The 21,855-nt window shown below is 44.8% G+C and overlaps 1 protein-coding gene across 2 annotated transcripts; it reads right to left on the bottom strand.

Moving 5' to 3' along the window:
• Positions 1–1,548: 1,548 nt before the first annotated feature.
• Positions 1,549–10,948, bottom strand: gtf3c4 (general transcription factor IIIC, polypeptide 4). Of its 2 annotated transcripts, XM_008324645.3 has the most exons (5): positions 8,298–10,946; positions 3,891–5,642; positions 3,279–3,409; positions 2,726–2,814; positions 1,549–1,686 (listed from the first exon to the last, which is right to left on the bottom strand). In XM_008324645.3, the coding sequence occupies exons 1-5, from the start codon at positions 8,607–8,609 to the stop codon at positions 1,622–1,624; spliced, it is 2,349 nt and encodes a 782-aa protein (XP_008322867.1). In that variant the 5' UTR covers positions 8,610–10,946; the 3' UTR covers positions 1,549–1,621. The 2 variants fall into 2 exon arrangements, with proteins under 2 accessions (XP_008322867.1, XP_016894432.1); XM_017038943.2 differs by lacking the exon at positions 1,549–1,686 and having other exon boundaries at positions 2,299–2,814; positions 8,298–10,948.
• Positions 10,949–21,855: the final 10,907 nt, after the last annotated feature.

Below are 21,855 nucleotides of genomic sequence, written 5' to 3'. Positions count from 1 at the left end.
TTGATGCTGCTGTTGCTGAGCTTTCACATCTCCCCTCGCCGCTCCCTTCGTCCCTGCTGCACTTGTACCGACCAAATATGAAAAAAAGGGTTAATTGTATTTAACAATATGCTGCCTAACACACACACACACGCGCACACACACCCACACACACACTGCTCTCCCTGATTAGTTTTAGATCCACATCTGCCGTCATGTTCTGTCCCTCATTACTGCTGAATCTCATTACCACTGTTTCCCACGAGACCCAGTGAAGACGGGCTTTTTTTTTTTTAACCACACTTTTTCTTCCTGCCTCGTCTTCATCTCATCTTCTTCTCTTCTTCTTGGTTTTTACATTAGCGGAAGTCCTCATCTGAGGGAATGACTGAGCACCTCCTCCTCCTACTCCTTTTTTCCTCCTCCTCCTCCTCCCAGATCAGGGAAATTGTTCTACACTGCCAATTAAAGGAGGTATGTTGACTTTTTCCCTCCTCTCTTCTACTGTATGTTTTATTCAGAGTGTGTTATTTGTTGCACTCAAAAAAGAGAAAAAAAGAAAAAAAAAAGGAATTGTCTGAAAAAGAAAATAGGCCTCACAAAATAAAAGTTCCGTTTCCTGGTAATAAAGACGACACCAAAGGTTTGGAGAGAGAGTCGACGGGGGGAAAATGAGGGACTTATTTACAGCAGGCTGAAGTTCTACTGAATAATAAAACACACACACACACACACACTTTAAACTTAACAGCTTCTGCAAACACTGCCTTGCCTCAGACTGTGAATTAATTTTAGAGCCAGAAGAAATAAAACAAGAGCGTTTCTAAAAATCTCACTCCAAACTGAAAATATTAAATCTTAACTTTTTTTTTTAACAGCATCAGGAAATTAAAAACTGAAAACTAACCCTCAAACTCAACATCCTCTGGTAAAAAGAAATGAACTTGAATAAAAAGATGTAAAATCTCCAGCTAGGTGTCTCACCTCACACATGTCCATGTCCTGTTCTGTTCCTCATCAGACAGACGACAGTGTAGAGGACAGACAGACTGTGAGCTAAAATGTAAATAAAACCTGGTTTAGTTTGAAGGTAAAGAGCTAAACATGAGAAGATCCATACATGACGTTAACAACTCAAAGACCTGAACGAGATCTTAAGGTTCTCCAGGTTCTTCCAGGTTCATTGCTCTAATTGTTTTCACTCTAAACTGACCGCAGGTGTGAATGTGAGTGTGAATGTACTGTATTGAATGTATTAAGATCAGCAGGTCAACAAAAGGCTTGTTGCTAATTTAAATAACAGGTCAAATTTAACTCTACAATGTCAAACATTTAGCTCAGACCTAGCTGGCTGAAATGTAACGTATAGTTAAAGGTGAGCTGAGAGTTATCTAAAAGCTAATGTTGCTACAATTTATTTAATCCAAATTACTCCAGAGAAGAGCAACATGTAACTGCAGCAGCAGCTGAAACTTTTTATTTTCTGGTCTTAACATTAGAAGAAAAAAAAACAGACTCTGAACTCGCTGTCAAATAGTTTTATTTACACTTTGAAAGACGTCCAAAAAAAATGGTACAAAAATAAATAATCAGTGCTGTGTTGTCACAGTGATGAAGTCCTGGAGGTGGAGGTGATTCTCCATCAGAGCATCGGTGAGTCACAGAAGCAACACGGTGCCTGGAGAATCTTCTTTATCCAGTCTGGATCTGAGCAGGAGGAAAAAGTATCAGGTTAGCCTTAGAAATTTATACAATTTAGCCTGAAGGAAAAACGGGGAGAAAAAGCCAAGAGGCGACCAATTAGACAGTTAAATGTTGCAGCAGAATTTGATAAATGTCAGACTGTTGCTCTGAAATTCCCCTGAAACATGAGACACCTGCGCAGAGTGTGAGCTGCTGTGAAGGTGTGTGTGTGTGTGTGTGTGTCCGTCTCAGAATGACAGAGAAGTCGTTTCATTGAGGCTGGTTGTTATTTAAAATCTTCTGCAGCTTCTGTGAGACGTCAGGAAAACAAACTGGGACGCTCTCTCAGGAGTGTGACACAGAGCTGAAGCTGTGTCACAGGTAAATGTTCAGCACTGTGTGTGTTCACTCGGAGTGTAGGGTTCAGACAGCAGCAGCAGCAGCAGCAGCAGCAGCAGCAGCAGGTCTGTGACAGCTTCGATGTCAGTCTGGGGCCCAGCAGGCGTGGAGTGACCGGCTGAGCCCAGCCTGGGTGAACGCACGACAGCAGAAATAAAAAGCGGTGACAGACGCAGGACCAGAGTTGAGAGGACGAACAGACTGACACACATCTGATCCTGGGTCAGATCTGTCACAGGTCAACATTTATTTTCCTAACAAACATCGTTTATCACCAACATTAGTTGAACCAAAATGTTGGATGACAGGTCAAAGGTCAACCCGAACAGAACTCCATGCTCAATCACTTTTGATTTGAAAAATCTAAACCTGCCATAAAACAACTAAAAAGGACGGAGACAGAGGTTTGTCCAGAAGTCAAACAAGGACAGATTCAGGTTTAGATTCTTCAAGGTGTCCGATGGTAAAGGTTCAGTACTAGTCCATGTGAGACGGAGAGCACATATTGGACAGCCACTTTAAAAAAACCCAATCATCTAAATCATCCTTCATCTTTTACACTCCTTAAATTTCTGTCTTGTCCTGAAATCAGGTGAAAATGGGAGGTTTAAAACCAAAGCTGACGGAGTGTGTGTGTGTGTGTGTGTGTGTGTCTGTGCGGTACCCTCAGGATCTGGCAGCCTGGAGATGCTGTCCAGCAGGAGGCAGCGTCTGAATGTCAGCGCCTGGCAGGCCTGGTACGTCAAAACACACCTGCAGGAGGAAGAGAGTGAAAAACCTCATCAGAGAGAGAGAGAGAGAGAGAGGGAGGAAATGGATGGCAGGTTTGTGCACACAAAAAAAGAAAAGTGGGGCAGTGAGGTGAAAGTGAGGGACTTTTTTTTCCTGACTCCTTGGAGGAGCAGCAGCAGCAGAATCATCAGACCACCTGGAGAGTAAATATCAGGAGGTGAAGGTTTCATTACTGCTCCGTCACAACAAACAAACCATCACTGAATAAACTCAACACCAGACGAGGCTTCAAACTGTGGACGCCGTTTTCTCCTTCCAAAAGTGTCCCATGGATGAGGGGGATCAGAGCAGCACTGGCAGATCACTGGTCAACTGTAGCCTCCCAGAGTACATCTAACACACGGACTTCCTACTTAACAGTGGACGATCCAATCATCCATGCAGCCAAGGTGAATCACAGTCAACAAAACAACAACAGTTTTTACCTGAGCCACATGTGACCTCTGGGACAGACGGTCTGTTTGTGGTCAGTGAAGGGGAGAACGTCCTGACACAGGCTGCAGTGTTCCTGGAAGACCTGCTTGTTCATCTTCTTCCTGACGTGACCAATCAGGACCTGAGGAAGAGCGATGGGCGCAGACACAGAGAGGTTAAAGTACCAGCGATACTTTAGACAAAAAGATATAGTGAGGTTTTTAATTGTCAGGAAACTGTCATCATAGTAAACACATGCTGCTACAGGCTTAACATCAGGTGACTGAAACTGGAACAGAGGGGTCTACATTTGGAATTGAAAGCATTTGTAGGATTTAGGACTTAACTGTACAATCAACTAGTGGTTGGAGGTTTAAATGCAATACAAAAATGGACCAAGGCCATGAATATGTGCATGTTAATTTAAAGAAAATCGATACAGTGCTGTAGAATATTGATACCGTATTGTGAAATGAATTATCGCGATATTTCAGCGTATCGATATTTTCTTTTGTGTCTAACAGAGATGGTCTGTTTTGAGACTAAAATAATGAACGGTGACTAGAAATGATCTGCCAACATTAAGTCTTAGTGATGTATTCAGGTGAGTCACGGCTCCTTACCTCTGCATCTCTGTCACAGTTGTCTGTGGTCAGATAGTCCATCAGCCCACAGGTGGGCACGCTGATCTGAGGAGTGATCCAGGTGTTGAGGTAGACCACACCCAGGACCTTTTTCATGTTTTCTCTCACCAGGTGATTCTGAATCTTCTCCATGGATTTCTGAATCTGCTCTGTCTGTGTCTCTGACATCTGCACCACCTTGTTACCATCATTCTGTTGCTGGACTTCTGACTGGCTGTTCTCCTGCCTGGTTTTGTCACCATCGTCTTCCTCCTCGTCCACCACGTCCATCACGTCCCCCTTCAGATTCCCCTCCAAATTGGGTTTCCAGCGATGGTTCGTCAGCGGCGCCTGAAAGGACGTGTGGAGCACACGAACCAGAAACAGCTTGAAGCGCCACAGATAGAGGGAGTCACTTTCCTGCATCAAGCGATCTAGCGCCACCTCCAGCGATGAGGGAATCTGTTTGTTCTTAATCACCAGACACCTGACGATGTCCAGCAGGTCGCTCAATCTGTACAAGTTCTGTGTGGGCGACCTGAGCAGCAGCGCCGCAGCTCTCTCTGGTGTTTTCAGGGCCACAAAGTGTACCCGGTAGGTTCTGGCAACAGGTGGGAGATTGTCGCTCATACCTTGGGTGCTGACGATGGCCATGTACGCTGCGTTGGTGCTGATCGCCATGCCGTGTAGCCTTCGGCCTGTTAGGTTCTCAATCTGGTCCAAGTCCTCTTGTTTGAAAAGCAGTGACTTCTCAGTGAAGCTTAGCGTCAGCTTTTTGATCCATCCGTCTAGGGAGCATGTGTAAACTGCCAATCCGTTTTGACTGACGGCTAACGAGATGATGGGGAGCGAGTGAAGGCCTGTCACATGAGAGTTGTGCACGTTGAGTCCAGCAGGTGAAATGACCAGCAAACACCAGAAGACGTAACAGCCCCGTGAGGCGATGATGAGGCTGCAGCTGGATTTAAGGATGGGATGGAAAATTGGGATGCATTTGATGTTTTCCACAGTGATCTCATCGCATTCTTGCCAGAGGATGACGGGGTGTCGCAGGGTGAAGTAACCTTTGACCCCTGTCAGGGTAACTGGCAGGATTTTGATTGGTCCGCTATGGCTGCCGACGATGAGACCGCTCATCTGGCGTTCTGCACTTTTGTGCTCCCACCACGCCAAGTCACTTGGACTAGTCACACCTGACTCGATCATGTCATAAAACACAACATCATCTCCATTTACGAACGGCAACTCTAACTTCCACAAAACCAAGTGGCCGTTTTCCATCAGGACAGCCAGGAGGACCATCTCCACGTCTTTACACGTGTTGTCAGGCAGCACTTGTTTGACGGTGTAAACACTGGACCATTCCATCCTCAGAGGCGTCAGCATGCTCCGACGTCGTTGCAGCTCTGTAAAGTCCAGCAGGTCTGCTGACGGCTCGGTGCTGTCTGTGCTGGTGTAGTTCTGGACCTTCACCCTCTCGCTGTACTCATCGGAGAGGTCGATGAGCGTACTCCACTCCAGACACTTGAGGCTGTTGTGAATAGTTAGTCTGTGGTCAAGTGTTAAACAAGCGAGCAAACAGCGCCCGTTGTTGTCGCAACCTAACGGAGACCAGCTGGCGTATTTTATTCCCTTGTAGGCTGGAATTGATGGGTTCATTATTTTGTCAGCCAGAAAAAGCTGCCGAACGGTCGGATCTGGGTGAGTAGAACACTCCTCAGTCACTTTGGCTTCTTCTGCTGCGGTTCCCATCTGAAAAGATACAACACTTACTAGGTTAAAGTTGACCTTAACAAATGATGACAGGTCATTTGTAGCTATTGTGGTGTGTTCACAGTATCAATCCTGTCGGTTTCAATCCTAAACCAGTCTCAGTGTCTTCGTTCTGAAACCTGATTCATTCTCCCCAGAACTGTTTGTTTATCAGGAGGGCAAAATCAAGAACAAGTTGGTTCTAGTCAGGACCTTTCAGCCTTTATGAAAACTCAAGCACCAAACTCCTGGGAAGTCTGATGGACAAAGATTCAATGATGATCATATAGAGATACGAGATAAAAAAAACTCAATACAACAAGAGTTAACCATGCTTCAAATTCTTATCAGTCTTATTTCTACACCAGTAAATACTACCTAAGAGACCATTCCCAAATCTTCAGTGTAACACCAATCATCTCCAGTCCGACCAGTACCTGGACAGTTCTTCACGTTCTTAGATCTGTTCTTAGATCTTAGGACTGGTTGGTTTTCCTTGGTTAACTAAGCACTTCAACAGTATGCAGTATAAAATACCCTCCTTTTTCAAACTCATGTAAACACTGTCGTTACCTCCTCTCAGTCCACTGAGCCTCAGACTGACAAGCGCACCATCATCTTTATAAACAAGGACAGGATTCCGACTTTAGCCTTCTGCCACTGTGTCGTGTGGATTATTAAACTCTGCCACGTCCAACATGTTCATCTGCCAAGTGGATTTTTGGAAGGGAAGTAGATAAACACTGATGATAACGACAGAAGGGAGCAGCTGTGCTGGAACCGATTCACCAGAACAAAACTGTTTCTCTGTTTCTCTTTGTATCAAATGCCTTTTAATCGTCTTTCTCTGCGTTTGGTAAATAATGAAAATACAGGAGCGTTGGCTGCTGCCAACCTAAGAGCAGACGAGTAGAAACCGCCACTGGCTCGGATCCTTAGCTGTGTTTATAGGAGTGATGTCACTACGACACCAAAACCAACACACTCACAGATGTCACTCTGGAACCACCTGTGTGTTTTCACAAACTCTTCTAATTTATTCATTGATCATGTGACTGAAATTCATGACCACGTCTGTCGCAGACACATTCATAAATGATTTAAGAGGAAATATCCAGGGTTGTCGGTTTTTTTATTCCTGGCAGAGTTTTTATTTTGTCTTTATATTTTACTCTGCCGTTAACCAGTACCAGGCACCAGTAAGTCCAGTTATTTCTAATTTCGACAAAAAAAGTTTGGATTGCAATGACCTAATTCTAATTTACATCATTTGATGAAATGCTTAACATTTACAGTGATTTAACATAAAATCCCATTCGTGGAAACAGAAATCTACAGGCCACAGGCATCGACTCTGACTCAAATGTCAAATGTCAAACCATTTATTTCCAGTTTCTCCTCACGTCATGCCGTATCGTGTTTGCAGCTACAGACTAAATTAACTTTTCTTCATTCTCCACAGACAAATCTTTTTATTGCACATGCAAATAATTGAAAATTTAAAGGTGACAAAAGGTTTTTTTTGTCCTATTAGAGTGAAATGCCATTTGAATCAGAAGTGCATTAGATTAAATTTCACATGAAGCTTGCAATAAGCAGTTATCAATGTGTGTAATACAGAAGTAACTTTAAAGCATATTTTAATGTCAATCAACACATCTTATTCCAGAAACCAATCAAATTGATTCAAAAGTTAAGGTTAAAAAAATGTTGTTGTTTGAAAAGATGGAATACTAATTAACAGATAATTCCACCATTATACCAGAACAGTGTGGCACACATTTTAAATACCAGGTTGCATTGCAATTTACTGGCCTAATGTAAAACCTGGGCCTGTTCAGTTGAACACCACACTGATTTATCCACAGGAATTAAAAGAAGACACACACAAAAATCTTCTTCAACGGCCTCTCTCTTTCTTTATATATTTTATAACAGACATAGATGTCAGGAGTCACTGGCATAGAACGAGAAAATGACTGAACCAGCAGCAACAACTGCAGAAGGTGATGAGGCCATGCTCAGAGCACCTCAGTGGTAACTTGGCAACTGGGGGACTCAAACCTGAAGCCTTACGGACCCAAGTCGGCTTCCTTTACTTTACTACTAAGCCACCACTGCCCATTTGAATGCATTATGTGTGCATTTGGTAAATCTTCTGAGAACTACACGGCACAAAATGAAACAGAGCAGTACCACTGGAATTCATGGGGACGCTGTAGTGCAATAATGGCTTAGTGGGTCTATAATAGGAACAATAAGTCTCTCATGAATCCCTCCTAACATTCTTAAAGGCAAGTCAAAGAGTTTTATATTCCATGACGTTGTGCTTTAACAGTGCTGTATGGTAATTAATCTTATAATGACAGTTGTAAACAATGTTGTCATCAGCACGTTATCAGTATTGTTGCAGCTGTATAATTGATTCCTTTACTGTTCAATTCTATTTAACATTGTGTTACCGTGGGTTTTTTTAATCGGGACTGAGATTCCGCGATAATCCTGAATTAAGTTTACGGGATGTGGTCATAACTTTATGCCTGGTTCCACTGTTTACTTCCGGCGATAGCATGTGGCTAGGCTAACCTGAGTTCATCATGAAAAAAATTAAAGCCCACGAGGACAAAAATGTATTTTTCATATTTAATATTTTACCCTGAGTCTGTAGGGCTGCGCGGGCACCGAGACGGAGCTCCGGTGTAACGTCAACTCCGGCTTCTTGTTTTTAACATCACACAGCAGCTCCATTACAGCCAGAGAACCGCAGGTGTTGACGGAGAGCCGGTGGTCCTCAGACCAGCGGAGAGGCTGAGCTCCGCTAACTGGCGTCAGCAGCGTCACGGTGGGTTCCCGCTTCAGTGGCGCTCCCTCGAAACCAAAGGCGAGCTCCAAACCGTGCTCTCCTCCAATCTGAGGTTCACTTTTTGTCAGAGCAGCAGCAGGAGGACTGCTACTGGCCGCTGCCATGTTTACACCGTGCGGCGGAAGTGGCGTCGTAAAAGAGAGTTGAACAACAGTGGACTTCCTCTGTCGTCAACAATCATTCTTTACCTTTTACGTACCTCAATATCGGCTATTTCCCTTAATACAATGAGTATTAAGCCTTTATAATATTTTTCACATTTTTTAATCTTATTTTCTTTAAATTACCATTTTTTCGTTGTTTGGTCATTATCTTTGTACAGTACGTTGAAATGCATTTCGACATTACCCCAGAGATATTACTCTCATTTATTCTACATTTTAAAATGTGGAAACTATATTATTTTTATTGTTTATTGTTTATTTTCCATATTTCCATGCACAGTCTTCAGGCTTCCACTTCCTTCGAAACAAAATACAGAATCTGTCTTAGGATGCAAGCCTCTGTGTGAATAGAATGTAATTACATTAGAATGGATTGAACTGATTTTTTGCGTGGGGAAACGTTTTTTTAACTAGTGTGACAGAATAATTCATGTCTTTAAAAATCTTTAAACTACACTCATATCTCATCATACTAAATTCACTCCTTTGATTTGAGTCAGACTTGTTTTGGTGACATTTTGAATTTAAAAAATGCAATTTTTAAAATCAGCAATCGATCAAACGGCGTTGATGGAACATCAAACATTTCTAGAACCCCTGTTTAAAAAACCAGTCCAGATAGTGAGAGTCCATTTGTCATTCCTGTCCTGCTGCTGTTGTTCCTTCACCATCATTTATCCTTTCATTAACTAAACAGAAAAATGAAAAGTGGCTTGATCACAGCTCAGATATTTATCAGGGTGTTAAATGTCAGCACACACTCCTGGAGGAGTCAAAGCTCAAACTACTGCAGAGCAGACAGTGATTAAAGCAGCTGTAGCAATAAAAGCTGAGGGGATGATGATGATGATGATGATGATGATGATGACGACGGTGGGATTTCAACACACAGAGACGTTTGTCACAAAACAAATTGCTACAAATCTGTGTGACAATCACAGAATCTCAGCACTGCCATGTTTTTTAATCTTTTCCTCTTCCCTTCCCCGTCTTTTGTTTCCATAATCGAAATGAATAAATGAAACAGAGACGACAAAGACGAGGGTGTGTTTCATTCTTAATGAAGCGTGTCGGAGATGAATATTTCACACACCTGCTCTGTGTGTGTGTGTGTGTGTGTGTAGTCACAGTGGATCCTCAGGCAGCGGGATGCATGAATGTTGGATTAAACATTTATCAGTGCTGTCACTGAAAACTTCCTTCTCTCCTGTCAGAGGTGGAAATGGAATGAAGGATAGAAGTGGAGGAGCGTTCAGGAGCAGAGAGGTCCAGACCTCAGCCTCTGCTGGACTCACACAGAGCAGCAGTGGAATTATTAAGGCCTGTCTGTAGGTGTGCACTCTGTATATACCGAGATGGAGTGAGGGGTTTATGGATATGTACGAGGTCAGCTCAGGTCAACCTCCTGTATCTCTAACATCCAGCTTCTTTGTCCTGTTGTTGCCTGCAGCTTCTCTGTCTCTCTGCAGACCACGTCCACACATCTGAGCTGTTTGTTCAGCACCACAGTCAGGAGAGGCAACTTTTACATGCTGTCATATCCAGTGAGGAGTTTCTCATTGAATTTACAGTGGAATTGAATTACATTCTTACAGGGAGAGTAACGATCTGAAGGAACTCCCCGTAGTTCCTGGTGAGCCCTTAGTTGTTTAGGGAGTAAGGCCCAGTTTCAGGCGGAGTCTGTAGTTTCTTGGACTAGATTTGAGGTGTGAATCCACATAGTTCCTGGTCTACTGTCTGTTCTTTCGGCTTTTACTACCTGTGCTGAAAACGTGCTTGTGAGTATATTTTCTGCACTTCACTTCATGATTTGACATAAGCATACTTTTCTGCAGCTACTTGTTATTATCACAGATCCAGTTTTCTGATTTGACTTACTTCGTCTTGTGAAATGCCCCTCCCGCCCCCTGACTCCAGCTGCTGTGTGTGTTTCTCTCCCGCAGCTCAGTGGCCTCTCAGCAGACCACGTCTGCACAACGGAGCTGTTTGTTCACTACAGTAGTCAGAGGAGGCGTTTTATTTTCCGCACGCCGTTGTATTCAGACTTAGGGAGTGAGAGGGAGGTTGGCCCACCGGGACGTTTGATGCATGGTTCATTGTACACATTTTAATCATTCAGTCTCTCAGACGGCTCCCAGGGGGCGGCCGCTGCTGCAGCACATTACCGAATACACACAATTAGTGATATAATCATAATGATGATAATGAAATGTATTTAGAGCATATCAGTGTGGTGCTTTCTGTTGAACAGGGGGGCGAGGGGCGTCAGCAAGATCGTTGAAAAGCCTTGCTCACGCTTATTTGCGGTAATTTCTCCTTTCCGACACCCCCAGGCGGCTGGAGGAGGCCAGCAGGGGGCCACATCACAGATTAGCAAACCTGACGGTCGACCTGGAGCTCCTTCTGCATCGTCAGTTTTGAAAGCTTCACCCGGCACGTTCTTGAGGTGGGATGAGACGAGGAGGCTCATGTTTCCTCTCAACAGACCCTGAGCCACCAGTTTGTTCTCCACCAGGAAAACAATCAGTGACACGATATTGACATCACATGAGTGACATCAGGATCAGGAGGAGCCTCATGTTGAGTCACCTCAGGGATGCTCATTCACCTGTTAAAGGTCAAAACAGGACACAACGTCAGGATGAGAGAGGGTTTTCTGGATGCAGGAATAACAGGAGTGGGTGTGAATATTTTAAAGGGATAGTTCAGTGTGTTGGGCTTCATCCATTATCAACACTGACCTCGTGATAGCCCTGAAGACAAAGACTTTCACTGTCAACATGGCTCTGCCAGCCGGGATTGAAGGAAGTTGATGATGAACCGACAATGAACGCTCATTCTGACCTCTGTAAGGCAGGCAGGAATTCTACCACTACCCCCACTACAGTGAAATACCTGGAGTTAGAACCATTGGCCTTCCACCCTTCCACTCTGTGGACACTTGTTTATGCTTTACTTCTACGTTTAGATTAATGCCTGTGACACAAACTGACCAGTAGTGAACTAAACTGATTGTTTAATCATTAATAATAAAAAAATACAAATCTTCTCCTCCTTGTTCTGTTTCGTCTCATTGTAAACTGCTGTTTTGCTGCTCCAGTCCTGTAGATGGCAGTCATTTATCTATAGAACACAACAGCTGCCAGAAATGATGTTTGGGGGAAATGGCTGAGGATTCAGTGGCAGGTGTTTCACCTGGACAGTCACAGAGGACAGACCTTTGGACTAACTGTCAACATTGTTACGTTTTTGACAAACAAGCAGTTTAACAAGCCTGGAACTCAAGGTGGAGAAATGATGTCACCAGGAACAAGAAGTTGAAATCACATTTGCAGTCTCAGGACAGACCTCTGCTGAACAGGATTAAAAAGCTAAGTGTGCTAACTTTGCTAATATGTGTGTGTTTGTTGGGGAGAATGTCTATTTGTTTTCTTGGCTGCTGTTGTACATCCTGAGGCTATAAAACTGCTGACTATACTGTTGTTGGATTTTGGTTTGGTGGTTGTTGTTTGATTGTTGCTTTTCTATATAATATGTCGGTTGTTAGCTCGCTTAATGTTTGTCTTGCTGTAAACATCCTTGAAATGAGTGATTTAGACTTGGACAAGCTTTAACTTTAAGATGGAACATTTTAGTTTACCATCCAGGAAATTAAAAACTCAAGTCATCTTGATTCTTTGCAAAAGAAAAATACATTTTAACGAACTAATTGAACTGTTAAAAATGTAGGTCTTTGTGCCAGTGTGTCCTTGGGAAAGACACTTGACCCAAACACACAGTCATTGTTTTAAAAAGTTCTGGTTCCTGAACCAAAATTCTGGTTACATTGGATGGTTGACCTTTGGGTCTACTTTTACTAAGGTGGACATATTTATTTCACTTGAAGCAACAAAGTCCCAAACAGATCTAAAACATCAACTATTGGCTGTTCTTTTATATGGTTTTTGTTATTATCAGACTCTGGTTCTGGAGATGAACCTGGAAGAGATCGGTGCTGGTGGCTGTGGTGAATGGTTGTATTGAAACCTTTGTTGATGACGTCCTGCTGGTGCTGTGTGACATTTTATTCTGATTTAATGCAGACTTTACATTGACATTGAGTTGAGAAGAAAGTTTTTTAAAGTACATTTCCCTGCTTCCTCCTCGCTCTCTTCTCCTCAGAGCCGATCACCTGTCATCACTCTACATAATCACATTTGACCGCCGGACTCTTCATTTGTGCTCTTCATTTGAGTGTAACTTTCCAGGAGAAGTGCAGAATCAAGGGACTATTTGTGTAATTTAGAAAATGTGCTGCCACTCAGCTGGACAGCATGTTTACCCCAGGCCAGGCCCTAAAGTGGAGGCTTATTAAGGCAAACACGGAGGACACTGATTGGGTGGAAGTGCAGAGGGAGCAGCAGCCTCTCTATTTATTCCCAGCGATAATGGCTGAATTATTCATCCCGTGTGATGATTAATTAAAAAAGGCCCCGGGTCCTGTGGCAGGTACAGGCTGCCGAGGCTCACGCTGACGCTCCCATGTGTCTGCGGCAGACACATGGCTCCTGCTTCGCTCTGCACGTCTGCAGAGAGGCTGCCCTCACACACACACACACACACACACACACACAGAGCACACGATATACATGCCTCTGCACCCGACGCTAGCCTAATGCACAAATGTTCTACATGAGGTGAAAGACTGGGTCGTGGTCATGGAACATTAAAGCAGATAAAGGTCAGGTCATGTCTCTTCTTCAAGCGGTTTGGTTCTGATTGATGTTTAAATGACGGCATAGGATATTAGAGTGGACTGTGGTGAGGTCACTGTGGCCAACAGTGGATTTACAGGAGTTCAACTTTTGATAAAATCCTCAGACTGTGGCCAGTTTCACTCTGGAGCAGGTGGACGAGGCAAATTTGATTATCTTGGTACAGACCCCAGAGCTAACATTAGCTACAACAGTCCTGGTCCAGACACCAGAGCTAACATTAGCTACAACAGTCCTGGGACAGACACCAGAGCTAACATTAGCTACAACAGTCCTGGGACAGACACCAGAGCTAACATTAGCTACAGCAGTCCTGGTACAGACACCAGAGCTAACGTTAGCTACAGTAGTCCTGGTACAGACACCAGAGCTAACATCAGCTACAACAGTCCTGGTACAGACACCAGCGCTAATGTTAGCTACAGCAGTCCTGGTACAGACACCAGGGCTAACGTTAGCTACAACAGTCCTGGGACAGACACCAGAGCTAACATTAGCTACAACAGTCCTGGGACAGACACCAGAGCTAACATTAGCTACAGCAGTCCTGGTACAGACACCAGGGCTAACGTTAGCTACAACAGTCCTGGTCCAGACACCAGAGCTAACATTAGCTACAACAGTCCTGGGACAGACACCAGAGCTAACATTAGCTACAACAGTCCTGGGACAGACACCAGAGCTAACATTAGCTACAACAGTCCTGGGACAGACACCAGAGCTAACATTAGCTACAGCAGTCCTGGTACAGACACCAGAGCTAACGTTAGCTACAACAGTTCTGAGAAGAACAGTGTATCCATCTTACAACATCAAATGTTGGACATAACAGCTGTAATTGTACTGTGAGTTTTTAGTATTCTGTGATTGCAGTAGGCTAATTAAAAATACACAGAGAAAAATCTTTGTTCTATAGCTTCACCTATGTCTGTTAATTGATTCAATCAAAAAAGATTTGAATTGAAAATGTTGTTTTTGTGACAAATTTCAATACCTCACAAAGATGAGATTAACCTGAATTTATCCTAAAAAAATAATAATTCACTTGACTGATTATAAGACCTTCACTTTGTAACTTTTTGGTTCAACATGACAACACTCCATGACAGAGTTTCTTTATGTCTGCAGTGTTTTTATTAACATCAACGTTGATTAGTGGCAGTGGATAACTGACTACGCTGTTGATTGTTAGCATTAGCAAATATTTTTCTGATTCCTTTTAAAAAATGTTTTAATAACAGAAAAGTCCAGAATGACAAACGTTCGTAGTTTTCTTTTCCGAACTCTTCATCCATAGACCATGTCTAAGCTGGCGTCCTCTCTGATCTGAGCGGGTTCCCTCTGTAACCAGCGGCTGCTCGCTGCCACACTCAGCTGGGCAGTGGAGCGGCCAACAGGCAGCTGCTGCTCCTCCTCTGACCCAGTGTGGGCAGCTGGCAGTGGGCAGGAGTCAGGACATGCCCTGTGGCAGTGCCAGAGGAAAGGCCAGGAGGCCCGAGGTGGGGGGGTCCCGACCTGCTTGGGCCCCACTAATGGAGCCGGGGTCGATGCCGCCCATATGGCGCTCATGTGAATGCGCTCTGGCAGGTGGAGTCACCACCAGGCAGCGTCCCGTTAGATATTAAACAGGACAAGGCCGTACCTTCAGCATCAGCCCCCACACAGGGCAGTGATGTGGACGAGCTGGGGAGGGGACAGAGGGACACCTGTACCACGGCCTCCATCTGTGGCACACTGACTCTGTTTCAGTCACTGAGTAGTAATGGAAACAACTCCAGGTTAAAGGTCACCTGGGTGAACTAACTTACCAGGCAGTGTTTAGATAAAACGTCTAAAGAAGTCTGTTGATGACATCATCATTATCTTTTTTTAAACTTCTCTGCTTATATTTACGTCAAAAAGGACAATTTTGACAACGATTTTTCTGATTCTAATTGAAGAATCCCTGTCCTGTCTCCTGGTCTGAGTTTATCCATGTTTCCTCCTCTTCCTCCTCCTCAGATTTGGACTTTTACCAGAATGAAACCTCAACTACAGTACATGAAGACTAAATATTTATAAACTACCATTTTTTTCTAAAGGAATCTTTTTATTATTATTGTTGTTGTTGTTGATATAATAGAATAATCTAGAATATGATCTAGATTTAAAAAGTCACTGACAAGTGTAGGACTTCTTGGCTTTTGTCGCCCATTTCTGCCTCCTCTTCCTCCTCCTCCTCCTCCTCATCATCTCTGCTCCTTCATCCCAGCAGATGCTGCTGCTGGTCTGGATGTTGTGTGGTGAAGGCAGCGTTGTGTGAACTCAGGCTGATGTTTCTGGCTGCAGATTCATTAAGTTAAAGAATGGAGTCAAAGTATCAGCACTCAGCACAAATGTACGGCTGACGTGCTGTGATTGGCTGCAGTTCTCCTGGAGGAGACGGAGTTAGGGTTTCTGAACAAACTCACCTCCTGAGCAGACGTCCTGGAGAAAGTCCTCCAGCTCTGAGAGGTCAAGAACAGACATGGTGCTGCTGGGGTGGGCTCTGAGTGTGTGTGTGAGTGTGTGTGTGAGTGTAAGAACTGGCTCCTACTTTTTGAAAAATGTTTCTCTCTCCCTCCCCTCGTGTTCAGCATCTGAATACTTTGCTTCTCACTTAATCACATTTTGGTGGTTTTTGGACTGCAGGTCAAAGAGTTCTGGTTCTGGTTCTGGTTCCCCTGTAGAAATTCTATAAAACACCACATTGTTATTGCAGCAAACTGTGCAATTTCGCCAAAGTGTTTGTAATACATTTTAGTGGAAAAAAGTCTGAATGTGCTGCTTTTGTTGATGATTTATGTTGCTCTTCTCAATTTGTGCTTGCGCTCCTAAAATTTTCAGGTGGGAGCAGCAGAAAAAAAAAAAAGAAATGATCAGGAGGCCTGCTCCTCCACTTTCCTCCTTCTCCTTCTGTTCCCTGATGAATACAGATGACTTCCTGCACTGAGGTGAAAGTCCTGGGTGGAAATAAACTGGTTTGATCTGGAATAACTGTTGTGTTGAAGGAGATTTATTTCAAAGCTTTAGAATTAGTTAGGGATGAATTAGAACCTAAATGAAAACAGGACATTCTGCTGTGATGGTTTTTACCAGGAAGGAGCTGAAGGTTAGTGATGGTGGACAATAGTTCAAAGGTCAGATCTGACTTGTCTCCTCCTCCTCCTCCTCCTCCTCGGTTGATCTCTCTTCTGTGGTGTTTCATGTTTGTTGGCATCGTGAACGTCCATTACTTCTTCTTCAGTGGTGTTTCCATCAGGGAATTTCTTCTTTTTAGAATTCCTGCACCAAACCCTGTTGATTCAATCATTCAAATGGGTTTCTGTTCTGCTTAGGCTAATGGAGATGCTAACGCCTAAAAATCTGCTGATGAAGCTCAAACTATCCTGAAGATAAAGCTAATGAGGCTGCTAAGGCTAATAGAAATGCTAACGCCTAAATAGCTGCTAATAAAGCTACAGTTGCTGATAGTGAAGTTGGACATGCTCAACCGAAGTCTGCCACTGAAGCTACAGTATCTAGTCTAGTTCTAATCTGAAAACTGTCTTTTTTTAGGGTAACGTAGACGTTTCAAATTCGTGAAATGACTTTAAGCTGCTGAATCTGCTAGTGTTTAAATCTGCCCTCAATGCTGCTGCTGTAGTAGCTAATGCTAAGCTGTGGCTAACTGGCAGTTTATTCTTATTTATTAATTCTGAAACTGTTTTCATAAGTTTCACATTTGTATAAAAAGCCAGTTTTAAAGAGAACTAAAACTGGACCTGAGAGAAAGAATAAATATGAACTGATACTTCGTCTCAAACCTGAGAAAAATCTCCACTTTTTCCTCAGGGAGGAACTTCGAACGTCCACAGGGTTAATTCTGTGGACGTTCTCTGCTGTGGCCTGAAATGACTAAAGTGCAGATGTAGAACCTTTTTCATCCAGTTGTCCTCTGAGTTCAATGAATTAGCACATTAGTGCAAACAGGTGCAGGGGAACCCTGCATTTCTGTGTAAGGAGCTGATGGTGGTTCTGAAGGATGGTGCTGGTTCAGGGTGGAACACTGGAAGTGAATGATGGTTTGGCCTTTGGAAGAACCTGGCCATGTGATTCACCCAGGTTAGACCTGACCAGCTCTGTTAATGTAATAAAAAGTTCTGGTTCTGCCTTGGTGTTCTGGGAGTCGCTGTGACCTGACGCTGTAAGAAGAAGAAAAAGTTGTGAAATTTTTCCCCTGTCGGTTTTTACTTTAAATAAATTCTGTTACTTCGGTAAAATGTGTATTTTTTGCCAAAGCATTTATCAGTAAAATAGTTCATTAATAACCTGAATGTGCTGTGCTCCCAAATCTTTTCTGTAGGAAGCAGCAGAAAATGTAGTGAAAAGTTAGTGTGGAGCCCACTTCCTCCTCTTGTCTCCTTCACCTTGACTCCTGCGGAGTTTTCCGTGCGTTCACAGTTTCTCTCCTTTCTTGTCGACTTCGTCGTTTCTAAGACTCTCCTTCGTCTGGTTCCTCCTCGTCTGTGTATGTACGTGTGGGAGACGACACGCTCAGGGTCAGGGCTGTGACGGGTGACGTGGGTCAGATGTCAGCGCCCACAGTCGGAAGTCAGATGTAGGATCGGTCTGGAACCAATGACAGAAGACAAATTCTGACACAGCAGCAATTTTGTAAACATGCAGCTACCAGTCCAGTGACCCTTGACCTAACTGCCTTTAGCCCAGACTCAACTTCATAGTGGCTCAGTCTGTGGTTATCCAGCCTCCAACCCACATTTGTGTTTCTGGGAGTTACTGTTAACAACAACATGTCTCTCTTAAAGCACAAATGAAGACTTTAATACAATCAGTTAAATACTAGAAGAATACAGAAGACTTTTGATACTTATGCAGGCTTGAATTAAACTCAGTATACTGAAGCTGGAGTGTTTTTGTTACGTTTTTTAGAATAAAATAATATAGACTGTAGAATTCCATTCACCTACATATATTTTTCTTTTTCTTTTTTTTTTTTGCATTGAGCCACAATTGATAATCAGGAAGAAAACATGAATAAAGATGTAGTATTTTGAGAGAGTACCATATGTAGGATAAGTGTACTCCACAATATAAAATAAAAAGTAAAATATTAAACATCAAATGTAGTGATTAGAGACACGGTCAAATATGATTGGACAACGTGAACACAGGCCTGTCCTGACCTCCTTCATCCTTCTGGTCATCTCCATGTTCTCCATCTTGGTGTGATGTTCTGCTGTAGGCAGCAGTAATACTAATGAGTACTATAGCTACTACTTCTGGATGTAGTTTGGTTTAATCCTCAAAGTACCATGACGTGAACTCAGACCTCAGTGAATCAGTGCAGAAGTGTGAGCAGAAGAAGAAGTGATCCACCTGAAGAGGAAAGACGTCCTTCATCTTTGAAAGGTCAAGGATGAGTGGCTTCTGCCAGAACAAACTCTGGGTCGGTTCCATGTCAAGTCTTTGGCTGATACTGGGCCGTGTGTAAGGTGAATGAAGGGGGTGGAGAGGAGGGGGTCGGGGGGGGGGTGACCTGGCAGCAGCCTGACCTGGCTCCTCTTACTCCTGCTCCTCCTCCTCCTCCTAATTTCTGAGCTGTGTGGGATCAGGGGAAAAAGAGCAGCCGCCTGGGACGATGTGGGACGATTTGTGTCCGCGGCGCTGACAAATGTGTTCACAGAACTCAGATAGTGCTTACCCCGTAGAATAAAGTGGCTGCTCTGTGCTGACTGAACCACACAGGCTGATGCAAACGGAACTAAAATTATCACTTCAGCCAGACGTGGGCCATTTGTACTGCAGACCTAAAAAGGCAGAAGGTAATGGTGAAGGTAATTACAGCAGAAAAATACGCGTTTGACGTCGCCCTGCCCTGGATTCTCTGATACTAATACTCCATTAAAAACAAAGTGAGGCCAGACTTTTAAAACAGGTCACTGCCGCTCTTCACCCTCCCTCCCATCTCTGCTTCCTCTTCCTCCTGCTCCTCCTCCTCCCACCAACCACCTTTCTGGATCTGGAACAAAAGCCACCTACCTCTACCACCCCCCCCCAACCACCTCACCCCATCTCCTGCTTCTCCATTTTATTGGTGACAGCTGCCGTGAAAACAAACTCTCAGAGCGAGAGAAATGATGTGTCAGTGGAAGGTCCTTTAGCCGCGCTGCTATAATCTGTCACACGCCGTTTGTTGTTTACTGTTTCCTCCTGTACGCCGGTCCAACCGACCCACCGGCCGCCCCGCTCGTGTGTGTGTGTGTGTGTGTCGCACAGTAATGGCGACAGATGCTGACCCACAGACGTGTGAATCTTGCCGGTTCTCCCTGCTGTCAACCTGTAAATTACAGCTATCGGGAGTAATTATACCCGATAAAACCCTTCCAAGCCTCCAACCCCCCCGACACACGCACACACAAACACAGGAGACAACACACACACACACACACGGAGCAGTGGCCTGACAGTGACCTAAATGGCTGCCGTTTGAAAGGGAAACTGCAGAATGAAGATGCACAGCATTGGAAACACCTGCGACACCACAGTACTGCAGTACTGTGGTGTCGCAGGTGTTTCCAATGCTGTGCATCTTCATTCTGCAGTTTCCCTTTCAAACGGCAGCCATTTAGGTCACTGTCAGGCCACTGCTCCGTGTGTACGTGTGTGTGTGTTTTCTCCTGTGTTTGTGTGTGCGTGTGTCGGGGGGGTTGGAGGCTTGGAAGGGTTTTATCGGGGATAATTACTCCCGAAAGCTGTAATTTACAGGTTGACAGCAGGGAGAACCGGCAAGATTCACACGTCTAGGGGTCAGCATCTGTCGCCATTACTGTGCGACACACACACACACACGTACACACGGAGCAGTGGCCTGACAGTGACCTAAATGGCTCCCGTTTGAAAGGGAAACTGCAGAATGAAGATGCACAGCATTGGAAACACCTGCGACACCACAGTACTGCAGTACTGTGGTGTCGCAGGTGTTTCCAATGCTGTGCATCTTCATTCTGCAGTTTCCCTTTCAAACGGGAGCCATTTAGGTCACTGTCAGGCCACTGCTCCGTGTGTACGTGTGTGTGTGTGTGTCGCACAGTAATGGCGACAGATGCTGACCCACAGACGTGTGAATCTTGCCGGTCCTCCCTGCTGTCACCCTGTAAATTACAGCTATCGGGAGTAATTATCCCCGATAAAACCCTTCCAAGCCTCCAACCCCCCCGACACACGCACACACAAACACAGAAGAAAACACACACACACGTACACACGGAGCAGTGGCCTGACAGTGACCTAAATGGCTGCCGTTTGAAAGGGAAACTGCAGAATGAAGATGCACAGCATTGGAAACACCTGCGACACCACAGTACTGCAGTACTGTGCAGTACTGCTGGTACTTTGAGCAGCTCCAATGTTGATGTTAGCCGCTAACAGTTAGCCGTGTCTGGATGAGCCTGTATTTTGGCTCGTGTTCAGTTTGTTTTCAAAGTTGGGACTGACTCTGGTCTGGTGACTGTTCGGATTCTGTGTCGCTGGCATCAATCACACGACACCAAACAACTCGACCTTGACTTTGAGGATTTTCTCTCACATTTTTCCTCAGAACGTTTCATGACTTTGACAACTCTGTGACTGCGGCTGGCAGCGGCTCTGAAGCTGCGGAGGCGATTGAACCCTCACATATTGACACTTGTCCTCCACTTGTGCTCGCTGGGTTTCTGCAAGGTCACGTGGGTCTTAAGGGCGAACTAGAGAAGACGGAATCACGCTCGCCCCCGGCTTGGCCTCAGATCTGTGTTCTTCCTGAAACCACCACCACCGGGGCGGTCGCCTCTGCCAAGTGGTCGTGCTCTTAAAATCCAAGGCCTCTCTAAGAAACGTACGCTGAACCAAAGGTCACGCAGCCGGGTCTTGTCATCCTCTACCTCCTCCTCCTTCGCCCTGCCCTCGATGCCCACTTCCCGAACACCAGAGCCAATCACTTTCCAACCTCCTCAGCCACCAGTGCCGAGCAGCAATCTGTCACCCAGGCTCTGGGAGATGCCACCCCGCCGTCCGCCTTCCGTACACTGCGGTAATGGCTTCTGGCAGCCGTGGAAAGATAAGTAACCGGCTAAAAAGGCAGGGGGGAGGGAGGGAGGAGGGAGGGGAAGGTGGGGGAGAGGGAGGAGGGCCTGAGAGGAGAGCACCTTCTCTCACATCCAAGCCGCCCTCACCTCACCGCTGCCCGACCCTCCTCTTCCCCCCGCTTTTGCCCTCACCCCGCTCTGGCCCCGGTCGCTTTGCGCGATACTTCAGTGAATAAATGAGTCGTTTTAATCCGACTGACAAGCTGGCACTGCCCAGCCCTGCCCTCCATCTGTACTGGCGGCCAGCGCAGCAGCAGCAGGCCCCCCGCCGCCCCACGCGGCAATCCA

This window comes from Cynoglossus semilaevis, chromosome 14, assembly GCF_000523025.1.
Source record: "Cynoglossus semilaevis isolate Cse_v1.0 chromosome 14, Cse_v1.0, whole genome shotgun sequence".
NCBI lineage: Eukaryota > Metazoa > Chordata > Actinopteri > Pleuronectiformes > Cynoglossidae > Cynoglossus > Cynoglossus semilaevis.
The sequence above is the reverse complement of the archived record's forward strand: the minus strand, read 5'-3'. Positions and strand labels throughout refer to the sequence as shown.